Source organism: Lineus longissimus, chromosome 10, assembly GCF_910592395.1.
Source record: "Lineus longissimus chromosome 10, tnLinLong1.2, whole genome shotgun sequence".
Taxonomy (NCBI): Eukaryota; Metazoa; Nemertea; class Pilidiophora; order Heteronemertea; family Lineidae; genus Lineus; species Lineus longissimus.
In genome coordinates this window covers 6,572,712-6,597,682 of record NC_088317.1, presented here as the reverse complement: position 1 = coordinate 6,597,682, position 24,971 = coordinate 6,572,712, and the positions used below count along the sequence as shown (strand labels likewise).

General features: G+C 39.0%; 1 protein-coding gene across 2 annotated transcripts; it reads right to left on the bottom strand.

Moving 5' to 3' along the window:
• Positions 1 to 631: 631 nt before the first annotated feature.
• Positions 632 to 18,451, bottom strand: LOC135494232 (tetraspanin-7-like). 2 transcript variants are annotated; one of them, XM_064782076.1, is made up of 7 exons: positions 18,289 to 18,451; positions 17,098 to 17,286; positions 14,735 to 14,809; positions 11,263 to 11,358; positions 9,710 to 9,886; positions 9,225 to 9,308; positions 632 to 6,495 (listed from the first exon to the last, which is right to left on the bottom strand). In XM_064782076.1, the coding sequence occupies exons 1-7, from the start codon at positions 18,379 to 18,381 to the stop codon at positions 6,424 to 6,426; spliced, it is 786 nt and encodes a 261-aa protein (XP_064638146.1). In that variant the 5' UTR covers positions 18,382 to 18,451; the 3' UTR covers positions 632 to 6,423. The 2 variants fall into 2 exon arrangements, with proteins under 2 accessions (XP_064638146.1, XP_064638147.1); XM_064782077.1 differs by having other exon boundaries at positions 632 to 6,401.
• Between the last annotated feature and the right edge of the window lie 6,520 nt (positions 18,452 to 24,971).

The window sequence follows — 24,971 nt, the reverse complement described above, 5'->3', positions numbered from 1 at the left end:
CGTGGTGGCGTGGTGCAAATACCGCCTGCCGTGAATTAGTGCACAGCCAACAAAAGGCCGATTTATATGAACTCCTCGATCGGTTGGATTCAAGAGTGTTGGTGTTGACACATACTACAGTGTTCAAAGAAGGATAGGTGAGGGATTTAGCATGAAATTCTTTCAAAGAGGTCAATGAGCAGTACTATAACTTGCATACAAATCATAGGCTCTTGGAGGACTACTAATGACATCGAATAGCCTCATGGGTGCGAAAAAACACACCAAAAGTCACGGTGGCTAAAGGTATTGGTTTTCCCAAGAAAACTGTGCTTATCTGGAGAGGAAATTACGACACAAAAGAAACATACAAACGATTAGTTCATTTTGGGGGGCACAAGGCCTACATTTATCACTTTTATCCAATTTTACACCTCCAACACTGCAGGTCCTGGTTTCTATTGTGTTGGAAAAGTAAACCAATACCTTTACCCACATAGTGGTCTGTTCTCAGAAATCAACCAGCGAGAACCTTTTTGATGGTAGAGTCATTCCACAGAGGTTCATGGTTCCACTCTACATGAAGTACTCGATCTATGAATACATAAAAACAAGGTAGTTCAAGAAAGGATCGAAAGCAAAAGCATTTGTTCTTTGATTATATTTATTGCACAAGGGCAGTGAAAGATCACAGGTTACATCAGCATGCAACATACAATTAAGAGAATGCTCTAGCAAATTTGCATACCGATACATGGAAATGGCAGAGATGATCCAATGAAATCAATTCTTCTATTTGATGCACACTTCTTGCCAAGGGTTGTAACTGAAAGAAGAGGTGTCCCAAAATGTTCCTAACCAATTTCTTCATTAGATAAAACATGTACTTTCCTACGTAGATAAACAAGGAATTATTTCTTTCAGGGAATTCTTTCTTTCTTTTCGCAACACTCAATGTTATGACAACCTCAAAGCAGGATCAAGCCTAGCACAGTGCAACATCACAGCCTCAGCAATTAAGACTACCCAGCTTCTTTTATCGGCATACCATTATTGTAGTACCCCTCATTATTTCTGTAATCACTGCACTCAACAGAAGCAAAAGGCGTGACACCCATTCAGGGCATTCCTGAGCTGGTGCATCTGTCATTTAGTTGTGCACTGTGCCATGATCTTGCAAGGAAGAACAGATTCCAATGCCTTCAAGAAACAAGAACTGATATAATAAATTCACACTTATGAGGGAATTACGACTCGAGTAAGCTATTAGTGTGACCCAGGGAATTAGAAAGTTTCGAAATAGTAGGATTGAACATTTCCAGAAGTTGTCCAGTCATTCCAGTGTCAGTGAATTTGGACATCTGAGATGATCATGAGGCTCAGTTTCTCTGTCATGTGACAATGATTCAAATTCCCCACAACTGATTCATGGCTTGTAACTCAGTCATCTTGGGTCTTGGCTAGACAATGTGACTGGATATTTCAATCCTACAGTGTCAAAAGTGACATACTTTTGAGATTACGACATATCTTTACGCTACAGAAATTTGCCATGTACATGTACTACTGACAAGAGTGAGCATCCTGGTCCCCACTGCACTACAAGAAGTAAACCTGAGGACTAGGTCAGGACAGCACCAGCACTAAAAGCACCTGGGAAGGACAGCTTGAAGAAAGGGACTCAAGAAATGATTCTTTGGTAACGCATCACTTTGATAATTCGACCCTACAGTAAAAGGACAGGCCCTTGCTGTCATACCATGATGATGACGTTCACCTCACGAAATCAATTCTTGACCCACAAGTTTAACATCAAACACTCATACAACACTGATATCGCAGTTTAAAGAGGCACCAAATGGGCAATAGTTAACTAATCGTCATTAAACACTTTTCAGACCCATTTTTTAGACAACATGTAACACCGCATTAGAAGTATAATATCACATCAATGTAAAGGGAAATTCTTCATAATTACAGGCTAGCAAGCTGCTGCACAGCGGTACACCTCTATGCAGAGGCTTGCTGTATCCAAACAGGTAAGGTAAAGTGGTACAAATCACTGCAATTGTAAGTCAGAAAGCATCTGTGTGCATAACTGTACAGGGAGCTGTTCTGCACTGTATGAGTTTGTACCATGGCAATAATTGTACCATCTTACCCCACATAGTGTCAGCATTAAATTGCACTCATCCTTCCACTATATGGATTGAACAAACAATTATAAAGATTTATGCAAAAATAACAGGCACTGTATGGGTAAATGATCTTGACTAACTATGATTATTTGGGTAGACTAACAACATCTTACAGGATTGATTGATTGAGAAGTAATTGGAGATGTTATCTAAATAATACCACATGGCTGCCCAGGTAAACACAATAATGTCAACACACTAGTCAGTGGGATCAAGATCAAGGTTACCTTAATACTTCAACACTAGTAAATATTGGTAATGCAGTCCCTGGTGATGCAGGGCATCCTGGGTGTACAGTACAGTGCATGGGTGGGTTTATACCTTGAGATTTATTATTTGGTGCTCAACCCCTTGCCATATCGTCACCCACATATTGCAGGGCCATGTTCTGGATATGCTATGCATGTCACCTGTAGCGAAAGGGTTAAGAGCTGGCTTAACTGATTGCTTTATCCTGAGGAATTAGGTGTTTTAGGTGGGAAATTTTCCTACAATACAATGTATGTACAAACAAATATTTTGCACTAAGTAAGGAAAAAATACCTCATTCATGTTAATAAGAAATGCCACTTATGCCAAGAAAAATATAAGATTTTTAATTTTGATTCATGTTGTTTATCACTTCGTACATATAATCTACACAGATATACACATCTATACTACAATAGGATATAGTCAGGGTTTCCGCCAGAGGGAAAAATGGGTAAAATTACGTACCCAAAAAAAATCAGTTATGTTACAAGACTACAGAATGAATGCAGCTGCGATAAAAGAGTCGGAGTCAGTGAGTCACATAAAGCCATCCAGACTCAAAGCCGGTCACAACCCCATGGTCTCTGGTTTCAGGCAACAGGCTTTGCCCGTCACTTTTAGTCCATACCCAAAATATTTTTCTGGTGAAAACCCTGATAGATATGAACACATTCACAACACGCTAGATAATTCAGACAAGTAATGGATACAACCTGGAGAATCAACACCCCAGCTTGCCAAGAATCAAGCAGGCTTTCCAACTTGTCAAGCTGGCCTGCCCTGGGAAAAGGACAATTTCTAAAATAATGTCGGAAAACTGTGATGCTGAGAGTCGTCGATGAAATAACCGTGTGATGTAATATCGACTGTACACAAGTTATCATAGTAAATTGACAGTGAGTGCGCTTTTTGACTATTTTTCTTGTGATGCACACATTTTTCAAGGCACCTTTTAGAACAGTTGGAAGGCCCTCCTTGAATATGCAAGTTCAGATTCGATTCTTACACTTATTGAGCAGGGTTGGTCAGCTGGAGAAGTGATTCTCTTGGGTGAAATAAATGTAAGGGTATTGTCAATTAATGAATGTTTCCAACACCACTCGAAAAAATCTCTTTTTTTCCGTTGGACTCTTATGTTTATCATTGGACTTTATTAGTAAAATTTCAATGAAAATAATTATTTTAAGTAGTGTCTCCCACCTTATGACCTGGGGCAAATTATGCAGTGATATGCAGATATATATAGATTCAACTGCCAGAACCAAATTTGACCCTCTTGAAATATCCAGAATTTTGCGCACTGATATCTTTCAGGGATAGTCATCTCAGTAATTCCATCATTGATCAGATTTTCTGAAAGCTTTCGATTACTTTTGTTAACTTATTTATGAGTCATCATCTCTTTTTTTTACTTCAAGCCAACCTAGACAAAAGTCGAATTACATCAGCAAAAATTCAATCATCATCATGATCATAGAATTTATTACATCAACGGAAATAATATGCACTGCAGACAAACAATTTTTATCGCATCCTACAAAACGAGGTGAGGACATCGCAGGTACATGTTCCTATTTCAAGAATTAGTATCCCTGTGACGTCTGAAAAGTATCATCCTAAATATGACTATTTGCTTGCAAACAAGCAACCTTCCTATTAACGCTAACTGCATCAACAACTATCGCAGGTCTCTGCGATTATAATTGCCTGTCTGCAGTGTGCATAGGAAACATTCGTAAACATCATTTTGTCCACACTGACCTTGCATTTTCTTCATTCGTCTTTTCTCAGAAATCAACCAGTGAGAACCGTTTTGAGTTGAGAGAATCACCCTCAAAAAGGGCTTAAAATTGCAGAAATACACAATAGTATGATAATGATTTAACCATTAATTTAATACTATGCAAAATACATGTCACAACAGAAATAGGAGGAACATGCATAATAAATTGTTACAAAGAAACATTATGATAAAGTCAGTTTCCGAAATCTTAACTTTATTGGCGTTTTTTTCTCACATAGCTTTCCTATCTTCGGAGTTTGATTCTGTGAAGGCTTGCTAAAGAATTATGCTCTCGTACAATAATGGAATTTGTTTGTACTAAGAAATAAACAGTACTTTACATTTGTTCAGCGCATTCGATGTTTCAAATGGTTGAAAGGATTATGCTAGTCAGTAAATTAAATAGAGAAGAAAAGAAATCTTTAACAATTTCACATTATTGAGGGCTCATCCCATAATCTTCCTGATATAGTGGAACCTCCCTTAGCGGCACCTCTCTATTAAGGACAACCTCTCAATTAAGGACACTAGATTCGGTCCCAAATTGGTTGTTTTCATTCAAATTGTCCTCTCTAATCAGGACACCTCTCTATTAAGGACAGCACTTGTCGGTTGTCCAGGTTCTGCTGTGTTTGAATTCATGCAGTAGCCAATTATAGTATCCAGTGGGCCTGGCTACTACAACAAGGGGCCACTCGACCAATGCGAGTAGACTCGGAAGTCAAGCATTTATGTACGCAAATTCTATTCAGATAAGGAGGAAAACAAACACTTTATGTCATGATTTTCTACAAAAATAATTTCACCAATTAAACTAGCCCCAGTCCCACCACATTTAAATCACATTGGCCACCATCAAAGTGTCAATCTCAATCAAACAACTTAATAACCAGTCAATTTTACTAAATAACAATCAAATCACCCTCTGAATGTCTAACATGCCTAAGACTTAGAGGCCACACCAAAATCAATCCCAACAAACAAATCATTTCTACCAAAATAGACTATTTCGTGATTGTAAATATACAATTCCAATCTCTGGCACCATTTCGACTAAATAATGTACGGAACCCTGCTGTCAAGACACCAATAATACATAATTGTGTTACAGACTGATTCACATCTACGATGTAGGTTCATTTCAGGAAAATAGATGTTCATAGGAAATTCTTTAAACCACTTCGCAACAGGGTGTATCACAGTGTTCCATGGTTCACCCCAGCTTTACTCGTGTCGATGACGTCATGTATTTCTTCGTCGTAGTACACTCACACTGCGTCATGATGTCAACGGTTGAGTATTTCAGAACATTCTAGTGCGTGTCATACCACTCTCGACCGAAAGAGCGGTCTGTTTAGTGTTGTCGTGAAATAGTAAAACAGCAGGGTCCCAATTTAAAATTGCACTTTACAAAGGAAGCAAATCACCCAATGACTTAATATAGAAGTTCGACTGTGTAACCAATTTCCAAAAATTTCCTTCAATTTGCCTTAATGTGACCTGTCACAGCAAAAGCAGGCGCATGTCGCTCTGAGCTAATTGGCAGGTTGAGACGGACTGTTTGTTCATTTCTCTGTTGTCTGCCTTTTGTGAAATATGAGCACATCAATTTCTTCCGTTATCTCCTAGTGTCATTTAGGCTCATCTTCTGTGTGTCAAGCACCTAGTTTTGCTGTGACGGGTCAAAAATTGGATTCAGAAATATGAACAACTTTGGTCCCATAATAAAAAAATTCAGCTATCCAGTATACAGCATTCATAATGAAAGAGGAAGGCCTAACAATATATCATGTAGGTTCTACATAAGATACTTTGAATTGAAAGAAATGTGATATAATTTTTCATTTGTTTTTTCACAACCACGTATTTTGGTATATCTCATTTCAGTGTTCTTCACCATGCAAATGACTGAGAGGAGGTCGTTCAAGGCCATATGCTCTTTAATGTGATCCAAGTCTCCATCTCGACAATTTCGACTAAAGTTTTAAAATTCAGCGAATTCTTTTTGAACCACCCTTCCACAATCATTGGTAAAGGTGAAAAACATAAAAATGAAGACAATTTAAAACTAAAACAGAAGAGATTTCTAATCTATTTTGCTACAGCGCTTCCAATCTTTAGGCAACTTGCTCGTATTTTGACCGATTGATGTTCTTGGCAAGGCAACACGACAGAATGGCTCCAAGCAACTGGAATGAAGATTGTTTGGACTTATCGCACCTTGTCGTACGGAACGTCACGACTCCGTTTGGCTACACAACACGCAAGCACGGCACCAATCAACTAGAAAACAAGCACAGAAAGAAAACACAACATCAAAAGCTAGTTAACTATAAAGCATTCAAAATAAACACAGCTTTACACGCATGCAGATGCCACAGATAGTTTAGTGGTTAACACTGTGGGCTACAACGCAATAGAGCCCGGGTGCGATCCCGGAGGGAACCCAGGATCTGTATTCTGGATGAACCGGCGTGGATTTAAGGAACTATAATTCAAATGAGACTTAAAACCGAGGTTCCTTGTATCTAGTGTCTATGCTGGGGCAGGTTAAAGACCACACAAAGTAAGAAACACAAGTAGCTTGCATGGAGTCCCCCTCCTTGTCCAAAGGCCTTGGGCATGATAGTCAATGATGACTGCGTCCCAGTAAATGGAAGAAAGAAAGATGTGACCAGTTCAACAGTGTTCAAGCAAAACATCACTACAATATATTTTCTTAAGCAATAAAAACTAATTTTTGCTCTTCATGTTTCTCTACATGTATATTCACAAATTACTGAGTGACCAAAAGCAATTTATTGAAATTTCTGTGAAATAATATAACATTCACGGTAACGACAATGATTTCATTGGTGGACTAAGACATCGCTTTCAGTTTTCCAACAAAAAGAAATTTGTTGGTGATTTTGATTTTATTGGCAAAATCTGTGAGAATAAACGCCCAAGAAAATTTGACAGTTTACAGTATAATATAGTTTGCAAATGAATACTTCATACGAAAATATTAAAGGGCCAACTTGGGCATAAGATATGTTGTTTTTTTGTACAAAAACGGCTTCCAGCAGGACTGCAACTTCTCAACAGGATTAATGAAAACCCTTTGAACTGCAATAAACAATGTACTAGAACGGGGTGTAACGATAGGCCTGCCTGAAATTTGCAAGTCAGGCCCCCAAACTGCCTCCCAACACTAGTGACAGTCATTATCAGAGAACGGCATCAGTGACGGCACTAGGTGTCAACTTGGCACATTATCCTCCTGGCCAGGTGAATCAGACACCCAAGTTGTCCCTTTAAGCTCGCCACAGATTTCTTTGGTCATGTGCAAAAGCAGGCCATCGTCATTAAATTTTGTAATGGTATACATTGACAACTCCATACATTTTGCAAGGTGTGGACCTCAACCTCTCTATTTTGACAACCACGAAAACCAATGAAATCACTTCGGGAACACAGCATGATATGAATACGATTCGAATATGAATCTAAAATATAATTCTGGCAGTAATACCACATGCTGATAGTGACATAAAGTGCTTGGTAACAGATGGGGATTGGAGAGTTAACAACAGAACATCTGGAACAAACAAGGGATTGGCTGTTGACGAAACAATCAGGGACCACTTCATCATACTGATATGATGTATTAGTTGCCTACCTAAGTTTTATATCACCGAGTCAAATCTCAAAAGAGGCCTTAATACCACCGAGTCAAAATATTCTACCACCGATGTCAAAGTCTAATAATTATTTCGTCTATAACTCAAGATTTGTAGTCAAAAAGCAAATTGTTACTGAACTTTTAAATGATACTTTAGCCCAAAGAAGGCAATATGCTGCCCCATCAAGTCAAATCAACATTGTGAAAATCTGGAAAACACTGTGTGGGGGCAAAATGAGGGTTGCTAAAATATCAAAGGCTCTTGCAGTTATTGCAAAAGGGTACTGGGACCAACTGGGAGTGAAACGTAGGACCTCAGGAGTGACAATCACAGATGTTTCCACAGCACTTCTCTGGCAGCCCAAATATGCTTTCAATTCAAAGCACATTCTACATGTTCTAAAGGAGAACTAAAAGCAACTATCCAAAAGTGCACGATTCCGCAATCAACACATAAAACAAACGGCAAGCAACAACTACATGTACGACAAAACATGCTGCCACTACATCAAACTTTACACGACATCGTAATCACAGTCGTACATTGTCTAACATTCTGTTACAATGCTTGACAATGTTACTATTATAGGTCACTTACACTAACTGGATCAATGCTGGTAATGAAAAATACACTGAGCCCCCTTGACATCCTTGGTGTAGCAAAAACGGACCGCTACATATAGGTTTTTTAAAATTTGATGGCAAATGTTCGATTCGAACTTTTTTAGAATAGAACAGAAATTCGCTGTACATGTAGGTCTTCCCTTGACAAATCAAGAACTCTCACAGAGACTCAAAATGACATTTTTCATTTGCCCTGGCAGTGTGGATCAAAAAACCGAGGACAGCTATTATTCAAAATCACACTGATGAGACTTGTATCAGTTTTATGAACAATCAATTGTACATATCCCCGACAACATGGACAGGTCTTGTCAAATTTGTGCAAAATTATACCTCGGTCCTTGGAAGTCAACATAGGATTTTGTTTACATGGCCTACATGCTCAGTGTCCCCGCTGCAGAAAGCTATGTCTGGCTCATTTGATGTTGGTAAATACACCAATAAACAATATTTAACCCGATTATCATGTATCATGTCTAGATAACACTCAAGACAGTCATATTTAAAAGCAATTTGTGCACAATACGGATTAATTGACACTAAGCAATGCTCTCTCCATGACGATTAAGCTGTGAATGAATTATACACTGGGTACACGCTACATGTACATGCTCAGTGTAGATAACAACTCAACTCAAACCATTGAATAGAACAATGGATGAAAATGCGAGTCTCATGCATCTTACATGTACATGTGCATTTCTGCTCAGGGATTTTTACTTACCATAAGGAATGCAATTCCAATAACAGTCCCGGCAATTATTCCAAAGTTTGATTCGAGGAATCCTGTGACCAACTTGTAGCATCCCTAGAAAGCATAATATGAAACGAATATATGACAACATGAGCAGTTTCAACGAAATAAAATTTGTGTCAGCAAGTGATTACTCAAAGCCGTGCCAGAGGCATCGAAGGCACAAAAAACAAGTTATGCAGTGACATCATTCCGTGGGAGACCAGCATTTCTATGTCGCACAAGCTTTTCTATCAAAAATCTAATCCTTCTGTGATAACTGTTCAATGAATAAAAAGACCAACTGAATATTGTATTAACTGCCGAGTTTTCATGACACTTTCTTATACGACCGGTACTGGCCTGTTGAGATAACATTAAGCACTGCTCAGAATTGCTGTTCACTGCTCTGCGCGGGCTTAAAATGGCTACTGCAGTGAAATAGTGATCATCTGTTCGTTGCAATGTATACCTACATCTTTGTAAATTTCCAGAGTGCTGTTACCGTAATGTTTTGGCAGTCCAGATCTCTGACAGCTAGATGCACCATCTTTGCAGCACGAGGCAGGGACAATAAATTGTTTGCCAACTTGCTTCATTTCCCATGGGGTGTTGAACCAGTCAGTGTAGTTACTGATACCACAACAGCCAAGCTGAAAACAGAGACTGATCACCTCAGATTTGCGTATGTGAAAACACAAATGTGACCCACTGGCGGACCACAGCAAAACCAGGTGCCTGTTGCACAGAAGATGAGCCTAAATGACACCAGGAGATAATGGAAGAAATTGATGTGCTCATATTTTACAAAAGGCAGACAACAGAGAAATGAACAGTCTGTCTCAACCTGCCAAGCTCAGATCAGAGCGACATGCGCCTTGTTTGCTGTGACAAGTCACAAATTACCAATGATTGAACCGTTGAACATGCTAAGACTAGGTCTAACAGTAACATGTCCATGACCGGTCTAAGGCCAGGGGCAGTATCTTTCTTAGTACCTTTGGTTGGCACTGTCTTCATGGAAAAGGTATGCTTTCTAACTTTTTTCATTTGAAATTGATACAAGTTTGCTGGGAAATAACCAATTCAGTACTGTTTATAAATTTCTCTCAATTTTATTTCAAACGAAGTTTTCCTTTTATGTAATCCTTCAAATGTTCATAATAGCATTTTTTATGCAATAAATTTTTCTCAATGGAATTATATATGCAAAACTTTTTTAGACAAAAATATTTTTTGTACAAGTCCAAGATATCTTACCAGCATTTCGTCTATATTTTTGAAATTTTCACACATGTAAATTGTAATATAAAATTCACAGTAGGACATGAAAATATTTTGTCAGACATGTCAGAAAACCATAATTGCACTATTGCAATTGCATGCGAAAATATTATTAGATTATAAAATTGTATTGGATAGAAAAAATTCAAATCGTACACAGAAAATATTTACTGCACATAAAAACTTTTATCAAGAAGAGTGAATAAAGCAACACTTCGCCTGCCATACTGCATCATTCATACTCCATAATGCATTCGAGAATGGTATGTTCACATGGTTTCTGTAGGACACTATCACTGCCTTGCTTTCAATCTTTCTAAGCTGTAGTCTTCAGATTCCAGCCCAAATTCAGTATGATGCATGCCATTTTTGGCTGCTGTACTAAGCTAGCTGGACAGGACATTGTGGTCTCTATGGCCCATTATTGATCTGAGAAACTTGACGTAGTACATGCAGTAGACAGAGCATTCTACCACTGCACATTCTACCATTGACCACTGCAGGATTGACACATAACTCAACTCCACAAACCGGCCTGTCAAAAGGAACCGAACTGGAAATCAAGCTAAATGTATGGGGATCATCAGAATCCTGGACTGCAGTGATTGCCATAACTGAGACGAGAGTCTGAGATGGCAAATATATCTGAAAATATTTGCCAATATTGATCACAGATGAAGAAGGCAACCATACTCAGTTGTCATCATCACTGCATGTCAAAAGGTACAAGTATCATTGCACTTACCACCCTCTGCATGTTATCTAAGGCTTCAGTTTTTGTTTTGACATCACCGTACTTGGCAAGGCCGTCCTTCATTCCCGCCTGGAAACCTGTCTGAACCTGAAGTCATGAAGAAGATACAGGAGCATTATTGTATGGAAGATAAGACAATATTTAAAAACTGGTGACCAGAATGGGTTTGAAACCCCACCTTGGATTATATGTCCGACATCTTCATGTCCAACTGGTCCACTACCGTAGGCCTACTTCAACATGTTCGATTAGTTTACCCGGTGAGCTTCAAAATGTTACCCCAAACAATGCCAAGCCCTCTTAATAATTTGAGTCTTAATACAAAAACCTTGTGGAGCCTCTGGAGAGCCATCTTGTTCCCTTTGATGAAACTTTTTTAGTGTTTCAGCTCAAGGAAGAGTGGGTTTTAGAGGGGCACGTAGCACCCAGCACCCTGCAATTTCTCAATAGTCTCTTTCTGCCATGCCTTTTTTCACAAGTAGCTAATGTATTCCAAGCATGGCGGTGCACCCTACCTTTTCAAGCTGTGCTCTTTTCTGCACTGGCTTGTCAGATTTATGGCTGAAGTACTAATCGCCTAGATTTCTGCGGATATTCTCCTGTATTGTTTTTGTAGGCCAATTCTTCGACGTGCTTTTAAAAATGGCACATAATGAGCATGTTTTTAATTTAAGGCAAAAAACTCCATTGGAAAGATGCTGCTTTTTACTGGGAACTTTGGGATATGCAACATGCCCCCAAAAGCAACATTTAGCAATAAAAATAATTTCAAGTTCAATGCACACCATTCGAGATTGTCAAAGAATGGGCGGGCAAAAACAATCAACTGAGAGATATTATTGGCAATATTGCTTGTACATGATATATGACACAGCAAATTTGTTCAAAGATGGCAGTCACAACCATGAGCCTTGCTTTAAAAATTGGTATTGCACTGTTTATCATGATAAAATACTACATGTTTCTAATGTAATGTATGGGGCAGCGGTAGCGCAGTGGAAGCGAGTCGGCCTCATGATCGGGAGGTCGTGGGTTCGACTCCCAACCGAGTCACTGCTTGGTTCCACTACTGGTCGAGTTCAAGTGAGCGCCTTCTGGTTGCTCCTTGAAACCCCAGATTGATTTCTGTGAGACCGGGGTCATAATAAATATCCCAAAGCGCTTTGAGTGAGAAGTATTGTGTAAATTTTTTAACTGCTCTAGTCTAAAGTAAAGTCTTTGTGAAGTATGAAATAAAAATTACCGGTAGTGCAAATTTCTGATAAAACTTGGTGAGAATTTCACATTTTCCAATTAGATCACCACTCTTATCAACTTCTTTAATGTTCATATTATAAATGAAAATAGCCAAACAACATTTTCTGTAACAACACATGAGTGACCAAAACTCATGGAATAGCCTGCAGCACATGGTTAACCATCATGTAACAATAGCCAGTGTTATAAAAATGAGCCACCAGAGACCATACATTCCAATTTCTATTCTATACATGCAAATACAGCCATGGGTCATAAATAGCATAAGACCATAATAAAACTTCAAGCCCCAAAGGATATTTTTCAGCAAGATATAGACATGTACAGCTTATGGTTTAGATCAGTAAATACAAAATGCATTGTACATAGAAACTCTCAAGATTTTGTTCTTACCCTATCATCATATTTTCAAGGCTGGATAAACATTTCAAATAAGACCCAACACTGAGAGACAGGATTCACAAGATGATGAATTCCATTTTTTTCACAAAGTACACAATATTTTAATGATAATTGAATCTACACTGTAGTTGGTATCAAATCTAATTCAATTTTCCGACCACGAGTCCTCCTAATTGAAGACTGTCTGGATACAGTTACAACTATACCAAGCAGCCTGGCCAAGGAAAGGCCTTGGAAAATGTGTTTATCACAAACAAAAAATGAAATGGCCAGGGCCATTGTGCTCACCTCATGTGGAGGAAAGATGGATAAAGAGCATGGTATTGTGTCATGTAGTGTTAGGTTTGATGTAGGTCCAAGCAATTACAATTTCCCCAAAATGGCCAATTTACAATACATTCGACCTCTGTGACCTTGAAAAGTAGGTCAAATCAAAGAAGACCCGGGTGACACATTGAATGGTTGTTAGAATTAGATGTAACTATGATATAAAATTGGTGCCAATCGGGCAAGTAATTACTAGGAATAATGGCATTTTGAAGAATTTAGGATTTGGCCGCCTCCCTGGAGGCCAAACGGCAAATCAGATCGAACCAAACTTCGGTACCTGAGATCACCTGACCAAGGGGTACATGTGTACTTAATTTGTGATCAATAGTCATTGCAGTTAAGAAACGTGCCATAGTCACGGCCTGACGGCGAATTTACGCCATTTGACCTCTGTGACCTTGACAAGAAGGTCAAATTAAAAACCTGTGTGACATTTACTGTATGGTGGTTAGATGTACCCATGATATCAAATTGGTGGCAATCGGGCAAGAAGTTAAGGAATAATCACATTTTTAAGGTTTTTGGATTTTGCCCCCTGGTGGTCAAGTGGTGAATCATATTGGACCAAACTTCGGTCCCTAAGATCACCTGACTAAGGGGTAAATGTGTACCAAATTTGGTATCAATAGCCATTGCAGTTTAGAAACGTGCCATCGTTACATCCTAACGGCCAATTTACACCATTTGACCTATGTGACCTTGAAAAGGAGGTCAAATCAAAAACCCGGAGGATATATGATGCACCTTTGCTGGAAGTACCTACCATATTTTTTTCAAAATTTCCCGACTACTATTAAGGGAGATATTGCATATTTTCACTTTTAACGTTTGGCCCCCTGGTGGCCAAACCATGAAACGAATCGGACCGAAACTTGGTATCCAAGGTGTCATTACATAAGGGTACATGTGTACTAAGTTTCAACTCAATAGCTCTAACAGTTACGAAACGTGCCCTGCTAACGGACGACGGACGACGACGGACGACGACGACGACGACGACGACGACGGACGACGGACGCCACGGTATGGGATAAGCTCACCTCTGCTAAGAGGTGAGCTAAAAACAGCCAAGGTAGGTGCACACATTGGTAGTACACAAAAATAATAACCAGTGTCCATCTGGTAACAAGGACACTATGACATTGTACCATGATTGTACCAATATGCGATGATATTTGAGGTAAATAACCAGCGGGTTAAATTAGTGGCAGCACAAAATCAGTTCATGCACATTTTGAGATTTGTTCAGCGAATTATCCTTTTTACCTGGGAACATTTTATTTATTTCCAGATGAACACAACTTATTTCTTTGACACTCCAAGAAAGCAGATTTTCCACATTTCAAGAACTTTCCCACTTATTGAGAAGTAGACAACTTGGAAAGTTGGAAGGCCAGCTATTAATCTCGGCAAGTTGGGGAAGCAATTTTGCAGGGCGTATCTGTACAGAAAGCCTTGAGTAGGCTGTACCCACCTTATCCTTAAAGATGAATCCCGAGATACCAATGGCCAGCTCAGCAATAAAGATCACGACAAGGAAGAAGGAGAACTGGAAAACAAACACAAAATTTTGAAATAGAGATATTCTACTGATACCACAATTTTCAAGGCTTTGACCAATGAAAGTAAGAAATAACTTTTGCACATGGTCAATGAAGTAATCAAAGAAATTTATCACCTTTGTATAATAACTAATGAAATGGTCCAGGGACCATTATGCCCACCTCAGGTAATGTTAATGCATTGTCATATTCAGTGCCAGTGGATATGGGGAGAACAGTTTTGGTCATTGATGTCAATTTTGCGATCTTAGAAGAAGTGGTGTGGTAGTGCAGCTTTTATGGAGAATTTAAAGATTTTAATTTATATTGAATTTTCAAGACGGCCACCTGGTGGCCATATTGTTCATCAGATTCAGGGTTATTGTAGAGAGCACATGTACATGTCACATGGACGTTAGTTGACATCTGTTCAACAGTTTAGAGGTAATAGGACTTCGTTGAATTTTCAAGATGGCACCTGGCGGCCATATTTGTCATCAGATTTGACTGAAAATTGAGGATATTATTTAGTATAGTAGAATACATTATCACATGAAATTTGGTTGCAATCCGATCATTAGTTTCGGAGTAAAATAACTTTGTCTAAATTTCAAGATGGCCACCAGGCGGCCCTGTTGGTTGACGGATTTGACTAAAAATTTGGGATTAGATACAAAATCACCTGAAATTTGGCTGCAATCCGATCATTGGTTTCAGAGAAATAGGACTTTATTTATTTTTCAAGATAGTCTCCTGGTGGCCATATTGGTAATCAGATTTGTATAGAAATCAGGAATGTTTTAGATACACAATCACATGAAATTTGGTTGCAATCCGATCATCAGTTTCAGAATGATAAGACTTTGTTTATTTTTCAAGATAGTCGCCTGGCGGCCATATTTGATGTCAGAGCAAGCCAGATTTTTGGGGTAGAGGGTCCCTAGATACATGTCCACACAAGTTAAGAAGCTTCTAGCTTAAATAGAAACGAAACGTGCCATCTATCGGGGATTTAGCGAACTTTGACCTCTGTGACCTTGAAAAGTAGGTCAAATCAAATGTCTCGTTGCTAGGTGTACCTAACAAAAAAAATTCATGAAAATCCGATGAAAATCACGGGTCCTATTGCACATCTTCTGTTTTTGCAATACGCCCCCCTGATGGCCAAACCAAGAATAATGTTGGAACGAAATTTGGTGTTAATTGCCCCAGGGCCCAAGGGTACATGTGTACCAAGTTTTAAGTCCAGACCTCAAGCTGTTACGAAAAGTGCACCTACAGCGGGCTACACCTTCATTGGACAACGACAGATGCCACGTCATCGCATAGGCTCAGGAGGTGAGCCAAAAACGAGTTCATTTCTCACAAGCAGTGTTCTACTAGTAACCTTTAGAATCTAAAGTTTCAGCTTGACCCGATTATTGAGTAAGTTATCATTGTTCGGCTGAAATTGAAAAAACTCCTGCTTTTAAAAGCCTTTCATTATGAAAAATTTGTAATTACTGGCGGTCAAGGAAAATAAAATGCAATGCTGTGGTGCAGTTATTATGCATACCTATTTGCTGAAACTTGGTATCTATATGATATTTGTACTGTGTACATAACGGGAACGCTGAAAATTATTTTCAGGAAATATTTACATTTGTACATCATTGAAAATTTTTCAGTTCAATTAAAAAGTTCAATTTTTTACGGATGGTGTAGGGTTTTAACTGACATTTAGACAATGGTCGTGAATTTCTAAAATATGTTCATGTGGCAGGCGAGTCGTCCATAAAAATGGCATTCTTTCCCTTGGGACAAACAGTGACCTACATTTAAGTACAAGTCTAGATACTGTATACTCGTAAAAACTTCCTCGCCAAACTGTCACATCCAACAAGTCATGCAATTTAAGAAAAGTTCAATAATGAATACTGTTAACCCTGAACTGTTTGCGTGCAGTATATTATGACTTTTCTAGACACGTGTAGGCCTACATTGTAAGCCCGAAAAAATGAGATCCTCAAAACCGAGATTCTCATAATAAAGTTAAAAGGTACAAAAAAGAGCAATGTCTCGAAACCGCGATACTGCCTTACTGGCTGTAAATGTTCACAGTACATGCAGTACAAGTATGAATGACCTTTTTCGACAACTAATGTGAGAAGACATAATCATTATGATCACCACGGCGTACTTTGCTGATAATTATTGCCATTTATATCATGACCTTTTAAATTCCTAACAAAATTTTGGCGATAATATTCACAACGTCCGTAAAATCTGTCATCTGACGACGTAACAGAGTACATACCATGTAAAGCAAGACAGTGTGTCCCTTGACCGTGCAGCAGCACCCGAGGGAACCGACCACAACAATGGCGGCGCCGATACCGATCAGAACGTATGGGGCCTCGGCATAGTAGGTGGTGGTCAGCTCCATATAGATGTACAGTTGAACTTTCATCCATATCCCTAGGGCGAGGAGGGCTATACCAGTCACCTGAAAAGACATTATCACACATTTTCAGAAATTTCCATCGACTCCTTCGCTGTCAACATGTTAGAAAAAACAACTCTTGCACTGCATATTTTGCCCCTGGCCCCATGTAGTGGTTCGAAGGAACTGTCTTGCCCATTTGTATGCCAAAGATCAGACAGGTCCCAACACAAAGTATGTAGTGCCATGCCCAAATCCCCACATCTGATCATCATCCTGCATAGCACCAATTTCAAAGCGTGCCTTGCCCAAGGCTATCTGAGCAAAAATACAACACTTATAAAGTTGACCCGGAAGTGGCGACGGTACAGTTTAGACAATGGGAGGCTGCTAAAATGTGGAATCGGGAATGATTGCATCCTCGCTTTGCCAGTTGGCAGATTCAATGTTTTAGCAGTCTCCCATTGTCTTATAAACCGTACCATCGTCAGTTCCGGGCCAACTTCTTAAGTGTTGTATTCCAAGTGTTTCAGCTAAGAGTTTCAGCAGGGCTCGGCACCCTACCTTTTTGAAATTTTCTTCTATTGCCCTGCCTTTTTTCAAAATTGGCCGATTCATTTCCCTTTTAAACAGGCTACTGCACCCTGCCCTTTTCAGACTGTGCCCTCTTCCGCCCTGCCCTTCCAGATTTCTGTCTGAAGCACTAATTACAGGCCCAACTACTTCAAATAATCATCCAACCAAAAATATGGTTAAAATTTATGATCCCCGATTGGAAAGGCCAGGACGTAGCCTACCAGCAGTTTGATCGCATTCAACTATCGAACAGAACAGTGGCACTGTGACTGTCTTATTTCGTCAACTGATGACCTTTTTTTGGCAACGATCAGTGATTGTAAACTCGTTCCGAAAATATGAGCATACTTATAACGTCTAGGCCTACCACACTAAGTCATTCTACGTATTCATAAACGTAATCGTAAACCGTAAGCACGCGCAACCTCTCTCTACGGTATGACTGTCATTGAATCGAAGACTTATCCAGATCAGACCGTACAAACTTACCCAGAAAATGAAATTGAAGACCAATAGAAGTGTTTTCATGCATCCTACAGCTGCACCACTGCATAAGGTTGTTTCTCCGCGTCCCTCACCCATGTTGATGATTTCGAATTTGAGGAAATCGAAATTTGATGGCGAAATAAAAATTCACTGCTACCCGGAAGTATTATAATTATGACTGACAACGCATGCGCAGTAAGTTGCAAACTACAGCATGCGTCTGAAAAAAGACACAGTCGAATAAAAGTCATCTCATACATGTTAGGCCTATGTGAAGTACCAAAGTAATACTGGTGGAAAATTTGATACACTTGTTTCTTTTAAGACACGCTTTGAATAATGAAAAATATTTAGACATTATTGCGAATAGACGCAACCGAGTTTCGCTTCCGTTCATTAATTGATTAAAGCGGGTGTCGGCTGTAAAACGAGTAATCAAGAAATCAAGAAATTAAATCTTTTAAAACGAGAAATGAGTAAGATAATCAAATTAGGTAATATTATCAGTGCAGTGCCCTAGTAAGCGCGCAGCGCCTTTAGGTTGGGGGGAAACCCCCCCAACCCCCCTGGTTGGGACCCTGCTATAGTTCCTTCCGCCAATTTTTTGTTTTGATAGACAGTTTTCTCTGTGTATCGCATTAGCAGTAACTCAACTCCATTGTCATAATAGCCGGCAAAGAAATGGAAAATGTCCCCCCCCCCGAAAGGTGTCCAGACTATCGTAGTCTGGGACTCTGGCAGATTCTAATGTAAAGTGCAAGCTCTATTGAACTCGCGCAACTGTCGCCATGGAGAGCCCCCTCCCCCCCCCCCCCCCAACCCCCGTCCTTCTGACATGTTTTAGCCAGTGCATTGGGGGGAAGGCCCCTCAAACCCCCTATTGGCCTCTCAATAAGTCCTTCTGAGCTGCTTACCCTGGGGCGTTCGAGTGGAACCCCCAAATCTTCATGATGGTGCAGTCCTTTGACACGTTTAACCCAGAGCGAGGAAGAGGTACTCCTTTGATGGTACCTTAACTGCAACCCTCAACCATCATTACCCTTCCTTTTCACTGGCATGATATTGGCAAGACTGCCAAGAGGTCGTACTGGTGGCTTCCTTGAGACAATTGCTTGTGGTCGTACCTGGGCAACCAATTCAAGGAGTCAGGGATCTAGGGATCAGGTTTTTCCCCCACCAGCATATTGCCGAATGCATAAAAAATTGGTTGGAAAGGGTTTTTTGCTGGCCAAGAGACTTGAAGACACTTGACTCTTGAGGAACACCAGACTGATGAACAAAGAACCTGAGGAACATAGAACCCTCTTCATACCTGGGAGCATAAAAAGCCTGCTAGCGAATATTGATTATTCTTTAGAAAAAAACGGAAGATCTGCAAAACCAATGGTACCCCATAAAAACACATTCCTCCTTGAGGTGTCTTCGGATCCCACCACGGCCCGTGTGGATTTCGTTCAAAAGGTTTATTGAAATCTCAAAATAAAATTTTTTTCTCGAAACGCCTGCCCGTCTTTTGCTTCATTTATTCGGGATTATATCCATTTTAAGCATCTTTTGGATATTATCACTAAAGTTTCAAAAATCAAAACACATATGTCGGGGGGGTAAACCCCCTGAAATTGAAGTTTGATTAAAAAACAGTGAGAATAATCGTGTGGTTCTCTCTCGGAGCTCAGAATAGTCGAGTTACTACTTTCGCGCGTTTATCTCTTCTGGCGGCCATTTTAAGTCAAATTTAAGCCATTTGAAACGAATCCATGGACTTGAGAAACATTGTTTACATTGGATGACGTCGTATGCACGTTAACCATAAAACCTGGATTGGAGAAAAAGACCTTGGTTGGAACGAAGAATAGTGTGTGCCAACTGTAGGCCTCGATGTGCTGTGTGACTCCTTATGTTGCAGGGAACTTCCTCCTCAAACTCAGTTTAATATTATCAGTGCAGTGCCCTAGTAAGCGCGCAGCGCCTTTAGGTTGGGGGGGGGAAACCCCCCAAACCTCCTGGTTGGGACCCTGCTATAGTTCCTTCCGCCAATTTTTTGTTTTGATAGACAGTTTTCTCCGTGTATCGCATTAGCAGTAACTCAACCCCATCGTCATAATAGCCGGCAAAGAAATGGAAAATGTCCCCCCCCCCCGAAAGGTGTCCAGACTATCGTAGTCTGGGACTCTGGCAGATTCTAATGTAAAGTGCAAGCTCTATTGAACTCGCGCAACTGTCGCCATGGAGAGCCCCCCCCCCCCCCCCCAACCCCCGTCCTTCTGACATGTTTTAGCCAGTGCATTGGGGGGGAAGGCCCCTCAACCCCCCTATTGGCCTCTCAATAAGTCCTTCCGAGCTGCTTACCCTGGGGCGCTCGAGTGGAACCCCGAAATCTTCATGATGGTGCAGTCCTTTGACACGTTTAACCCAGAGCGAGGAAGAGGTACTCCTTTGATGGTACCCTAACTGCAACCCTCAACCATCATTACCCTTCCTTTTCACTGGCATGATATTGGCAAGACTGCCAAGAGGTCGTACTGGTGGCTTCCTTGAGACAATTGCTTGTGGTCGTACCTGGGCAACCATTTCAAGGGGTCAGGGATCTAGGGATCAGGTTTTTCCCCCACCATTATGTTGCCAAATGGTTAATGCATAAAAAATTGGTTGGAAAGGGTTTTTGCTGGCCAAGAGACTTGAAGACACTTGACTCTTGAGGAACACCAGACTGATGAACAAAGAACCTGAGGAACAAAGAACCCTCTTCATGCCTGGGAGCATAAAAAGCCTGCTAGCGAATATTGATTATTCTTTAGAAAAAACCAGAAGATCTGCAAAACCAATGGTACCCCATAAAAACATACATGCCTCCTTGAGGTGTCTTCGGATCCCACCACGGCCCATGTGGAATTCGTTCAAAAGGTCTATTGAAATCTCAAAATAAAATTTTTTTTCTCGACGCCTGCCCGTCTTTTGCTTCATTATTTCTGGATTATATCCATTTTAAGCATCTTTTGGATATTATCACTAAAGTATCAAAAATCAAAACACATATGTCGGGGGGCAAACCCCCAGAAATTGAAGTTTGATTAAAAAACAGTGAGAATAATCGTGTGGTTCTCTCTCGGAGCTCAGAATAGTCGAGTTACTACTTTCTCGCGTTTATCTCTTCTGGCGGCCATTTTAAGTCAAATTTAAGCCATTTGAAACGAATCCATGGACTTGAGAAACATTGTTTACATTGGATGACGTCGTATGCACGTTAACCATAGTAGCGCTTCTGCTGCGCGCTTAGGGTATTTTGCTGTTGAAGGGTAATGATGCTGTGAACTTCCTGCTATAGGTGGCGCTTGACCAGACTGGCCTCATGCACTGATATATCAGCGAGGGAATGGAAGATGGTCACTTTTCCGAGGCCGTTGAGGAGCTGACATATCAATTGACTCGCTCATGGGAATTCAATGTATAGGCCTAGATATTGACGACGCAATATTAATGCATCAATTGCTTTGATTCCAAGTGAAACGTTTTCCCGATTTCGAAGAGTAGTGTAATAATGGGCATTCTAACTCAAGCTCAAATCCCAGTCAAAAATCTCCAAGTCAAATCCCAGTCAACACGTTTCAAAACTTATCTCAGTCAAATCTCAGTCTAAATAGTTTCCAGTCATTTCTCAGTCAAGTCACAAAATCGTCCAAATCGTCCAAATTTATAAAAAATTACAAAATTTACAAAATTTACAAAATTTACAAAAATGATAAAAATTACAAAAATGACAAAAATTAAAAATTTAAAAAAATTACAAAAATGACAAAAATTAAAAATTTAAAAAAATTACAAAAATTAAAAAAAATTAAAAAATTTACAAAAATTACAAAAATTACCAAAATGACAAAAATGACAAAACGTCTACTTAACAAAAATTATTTTCTTGTAAATAAAATGAACTTTCCGTCAAACGAAGAACTTGAATCAAGAGTCACAGAGTCAACAGATTATCTAAAATTTAAAGATCTTCCAGTGAACAAATGGTACAAAATCAACTCATTCAGAAGTATAAGCACAAAAATAGGAGAATCAACACTCCTTGAACTTGAAGACTCAGAATCTAAAGAGTTGACAGTGTGGGCGACGAGTGTCATCAAACAAAAAATAAATCTTGATCACAATTATATAAGGTTCACAGGAGTCAAGGAAACAAAACAGGGTAAAAAGTTTTATGGATTTAACCTCTTGGAATAATGACAAAACCTATATCTAAAGAAAATAAAAACATAATAAATGAACAAAACTGCGAAAGCTCTCATTGGTGTACTATGCTTGTCAATGACTGGAAATGTCATTTTGACAGGAATTAATTTTGTACCTAGAAATACTCTCGCTCCGCTTGTGAATGTCACAGACTTTCCAATGAATTACACTTGTCTAATGGAGCACAAAAGAAAGTTGATTAAAAATCACATTTATGGACATGTTTGTTATAATCCATGGCTAGATGTTTCTATAATAGACTTAAGGTATTACAAAGATGGATTTGTAAATCTGACTGTGCCATTTTTGGCACAGTCACGATTGATGTAATTTTATAAGCTTAAAAGCTTATAAATTTACTCACCCACACTACTTTTGTCTGACTCGCTAAAATAGCCCAAACTGATTATCTCAGATGAAAGTCATGTCATTTCGGATTCTAGGATGAGCTCAAATTCACTCGCAGAAATAGTTCCATTATCCATGAATCTGGAAAGTAAATTATCGACACTCCGTAAGCATGCTTTTTTCTTAATTAAAATATCTAAATGTTTTTTCTCCTTTTTCCTTAATTTAGGAACTACAATTTTTCCAACCAATCCTAGGAGTGTACAGATAGCGGAAATTGGAATACTGATTACATTTCCAATCACTGTCGCAGCTCCAATTGATGCGACTGTGACACTGGTAATATACATACCAATTTCACATCCGTGTAAGATTTGACTAGCTTTTTTATAATTTTTATTTAATTTTTTTCTTTTTTCAATATTAAGCTCTAATTCAGTAATTTTTTCTTTAATTTTTTCAAGTCTAAATTGTTCAACATCAACATTCACACCATCTATATCATCCATTTATTCTAACCGTAAATCAATTGAAACTGGAGTTAAAAATTCAATAGGGTCATCATTCTGATCTTTGACCTGTAGTTCAATACTAGTATGATCGTGCTTTGCGATCTTTACTTTTTGAAGGGAGGTTTATTCATGAATATCTCCATAATATTTACCTTTGGGAACAAATGAAGTAATAAGATCACTGCGCTTGGAGTTTACTAAATTTTTATTTGTATCAACAATACTACAAGAAATTCTATACTCATGATATGGTAGAAGTTTACAAGGTTTATTACCAGTAATTTCTGAGCTTATGAAGGTAATCTCTGTATTAGTCATTCCTAATATTTCACCTAGTTCTTTATGGAGAATGACCCCAAATGGTGGCTCAACTTTAATTTTTATTTTGCCTTCACTGGGTATATAATTCAACTCAAATTTATCAGCATGTCCTTTTTCACTCAGCGCTTCCTTTACTGCTTTATTATAAGTAGCTGGCGTATAAAATCCATCAGGAATAACAATTATATCCTGTGCTGTATATTCCTCATTGACCACAGTCGCTAATCGTAGATAGTGATTATTCAATTTCCTTGAAAAATTATAGTAAGTCATAGGAATAATAGCCTTTTCAACCTGTACTGTTTCATATGACTGAATACTAGCTGGAAGTAGAATCCTTAATACATCATGAAATCTAACGTTCATTTATTTTAGAAGAAATTTTATGTGCTTTTTGTTTAATGCTTCCTATATTGGTTGATAATACTTGAACAATAACTAAAATAGTGACAGCGACCATAATAATCAAATGCTCTGCTAAAAATCCTACTACACCAGCAGCTGCTTTTAAGATAGTAGACACAATAGAGCCTAAAATTCCAGGCAAAGCTACTAAAGCTTTTTTACCTAAAGAAAGTAACCAATCTTTAAATTTGATCAAACCTTGCGTAATTTTACTAGGAGGTTTGCTAGGTCCTATAGGTTTACTAGGTCTATCTGGTTTTCCCGGTCCTGGCTTAGAAGGTTTACTTGGTTTTACTAAGGAGCCAATGCCATATACAAAGCTTGCACCAATTGCAGATAAGGCTAAAATAACTGCACTAACAATAGTAGCAAGTTTAAAGCCCTTCAATTTGAATAGAGCGTCAAGTCTGTCTCCTATGGATTCTTTTTGAGAGTTGACTGTATCTCGTAAATTCATAGCTAATTGTTTAAAATGTCTCCTGCTTCTTTTGTTCAAATTATCAATTTCTTCTGATTCTGCCTCATCAATTTCATTTAGATTTTGTTCTTCACGCTCAATTAAAGGTTCCATTTCAATATCATCACTTTGTCTCAGTTTGTTTATTTTATCTTTTATTCTGTCACGTGCTTGACTAAATTTTTCTTTAATAGCTTTATACTGTCTTCTGAAATAGTCAATGACTTCATCTAATTTAGAATTCTTTGTTTTCATAGGTTCGTTTGAGCTCAAAGTGGCATCTTGAATGTCATCAACATCATTAGATTCAACTTCAACAAACGTTGTTTCGCCAGTATCAATATTTGTGTCCTGTACTCTCGCTTCCTCATTTGTGTCAATAATTTCAGGTTCCAGTGGAATTGTTGAAT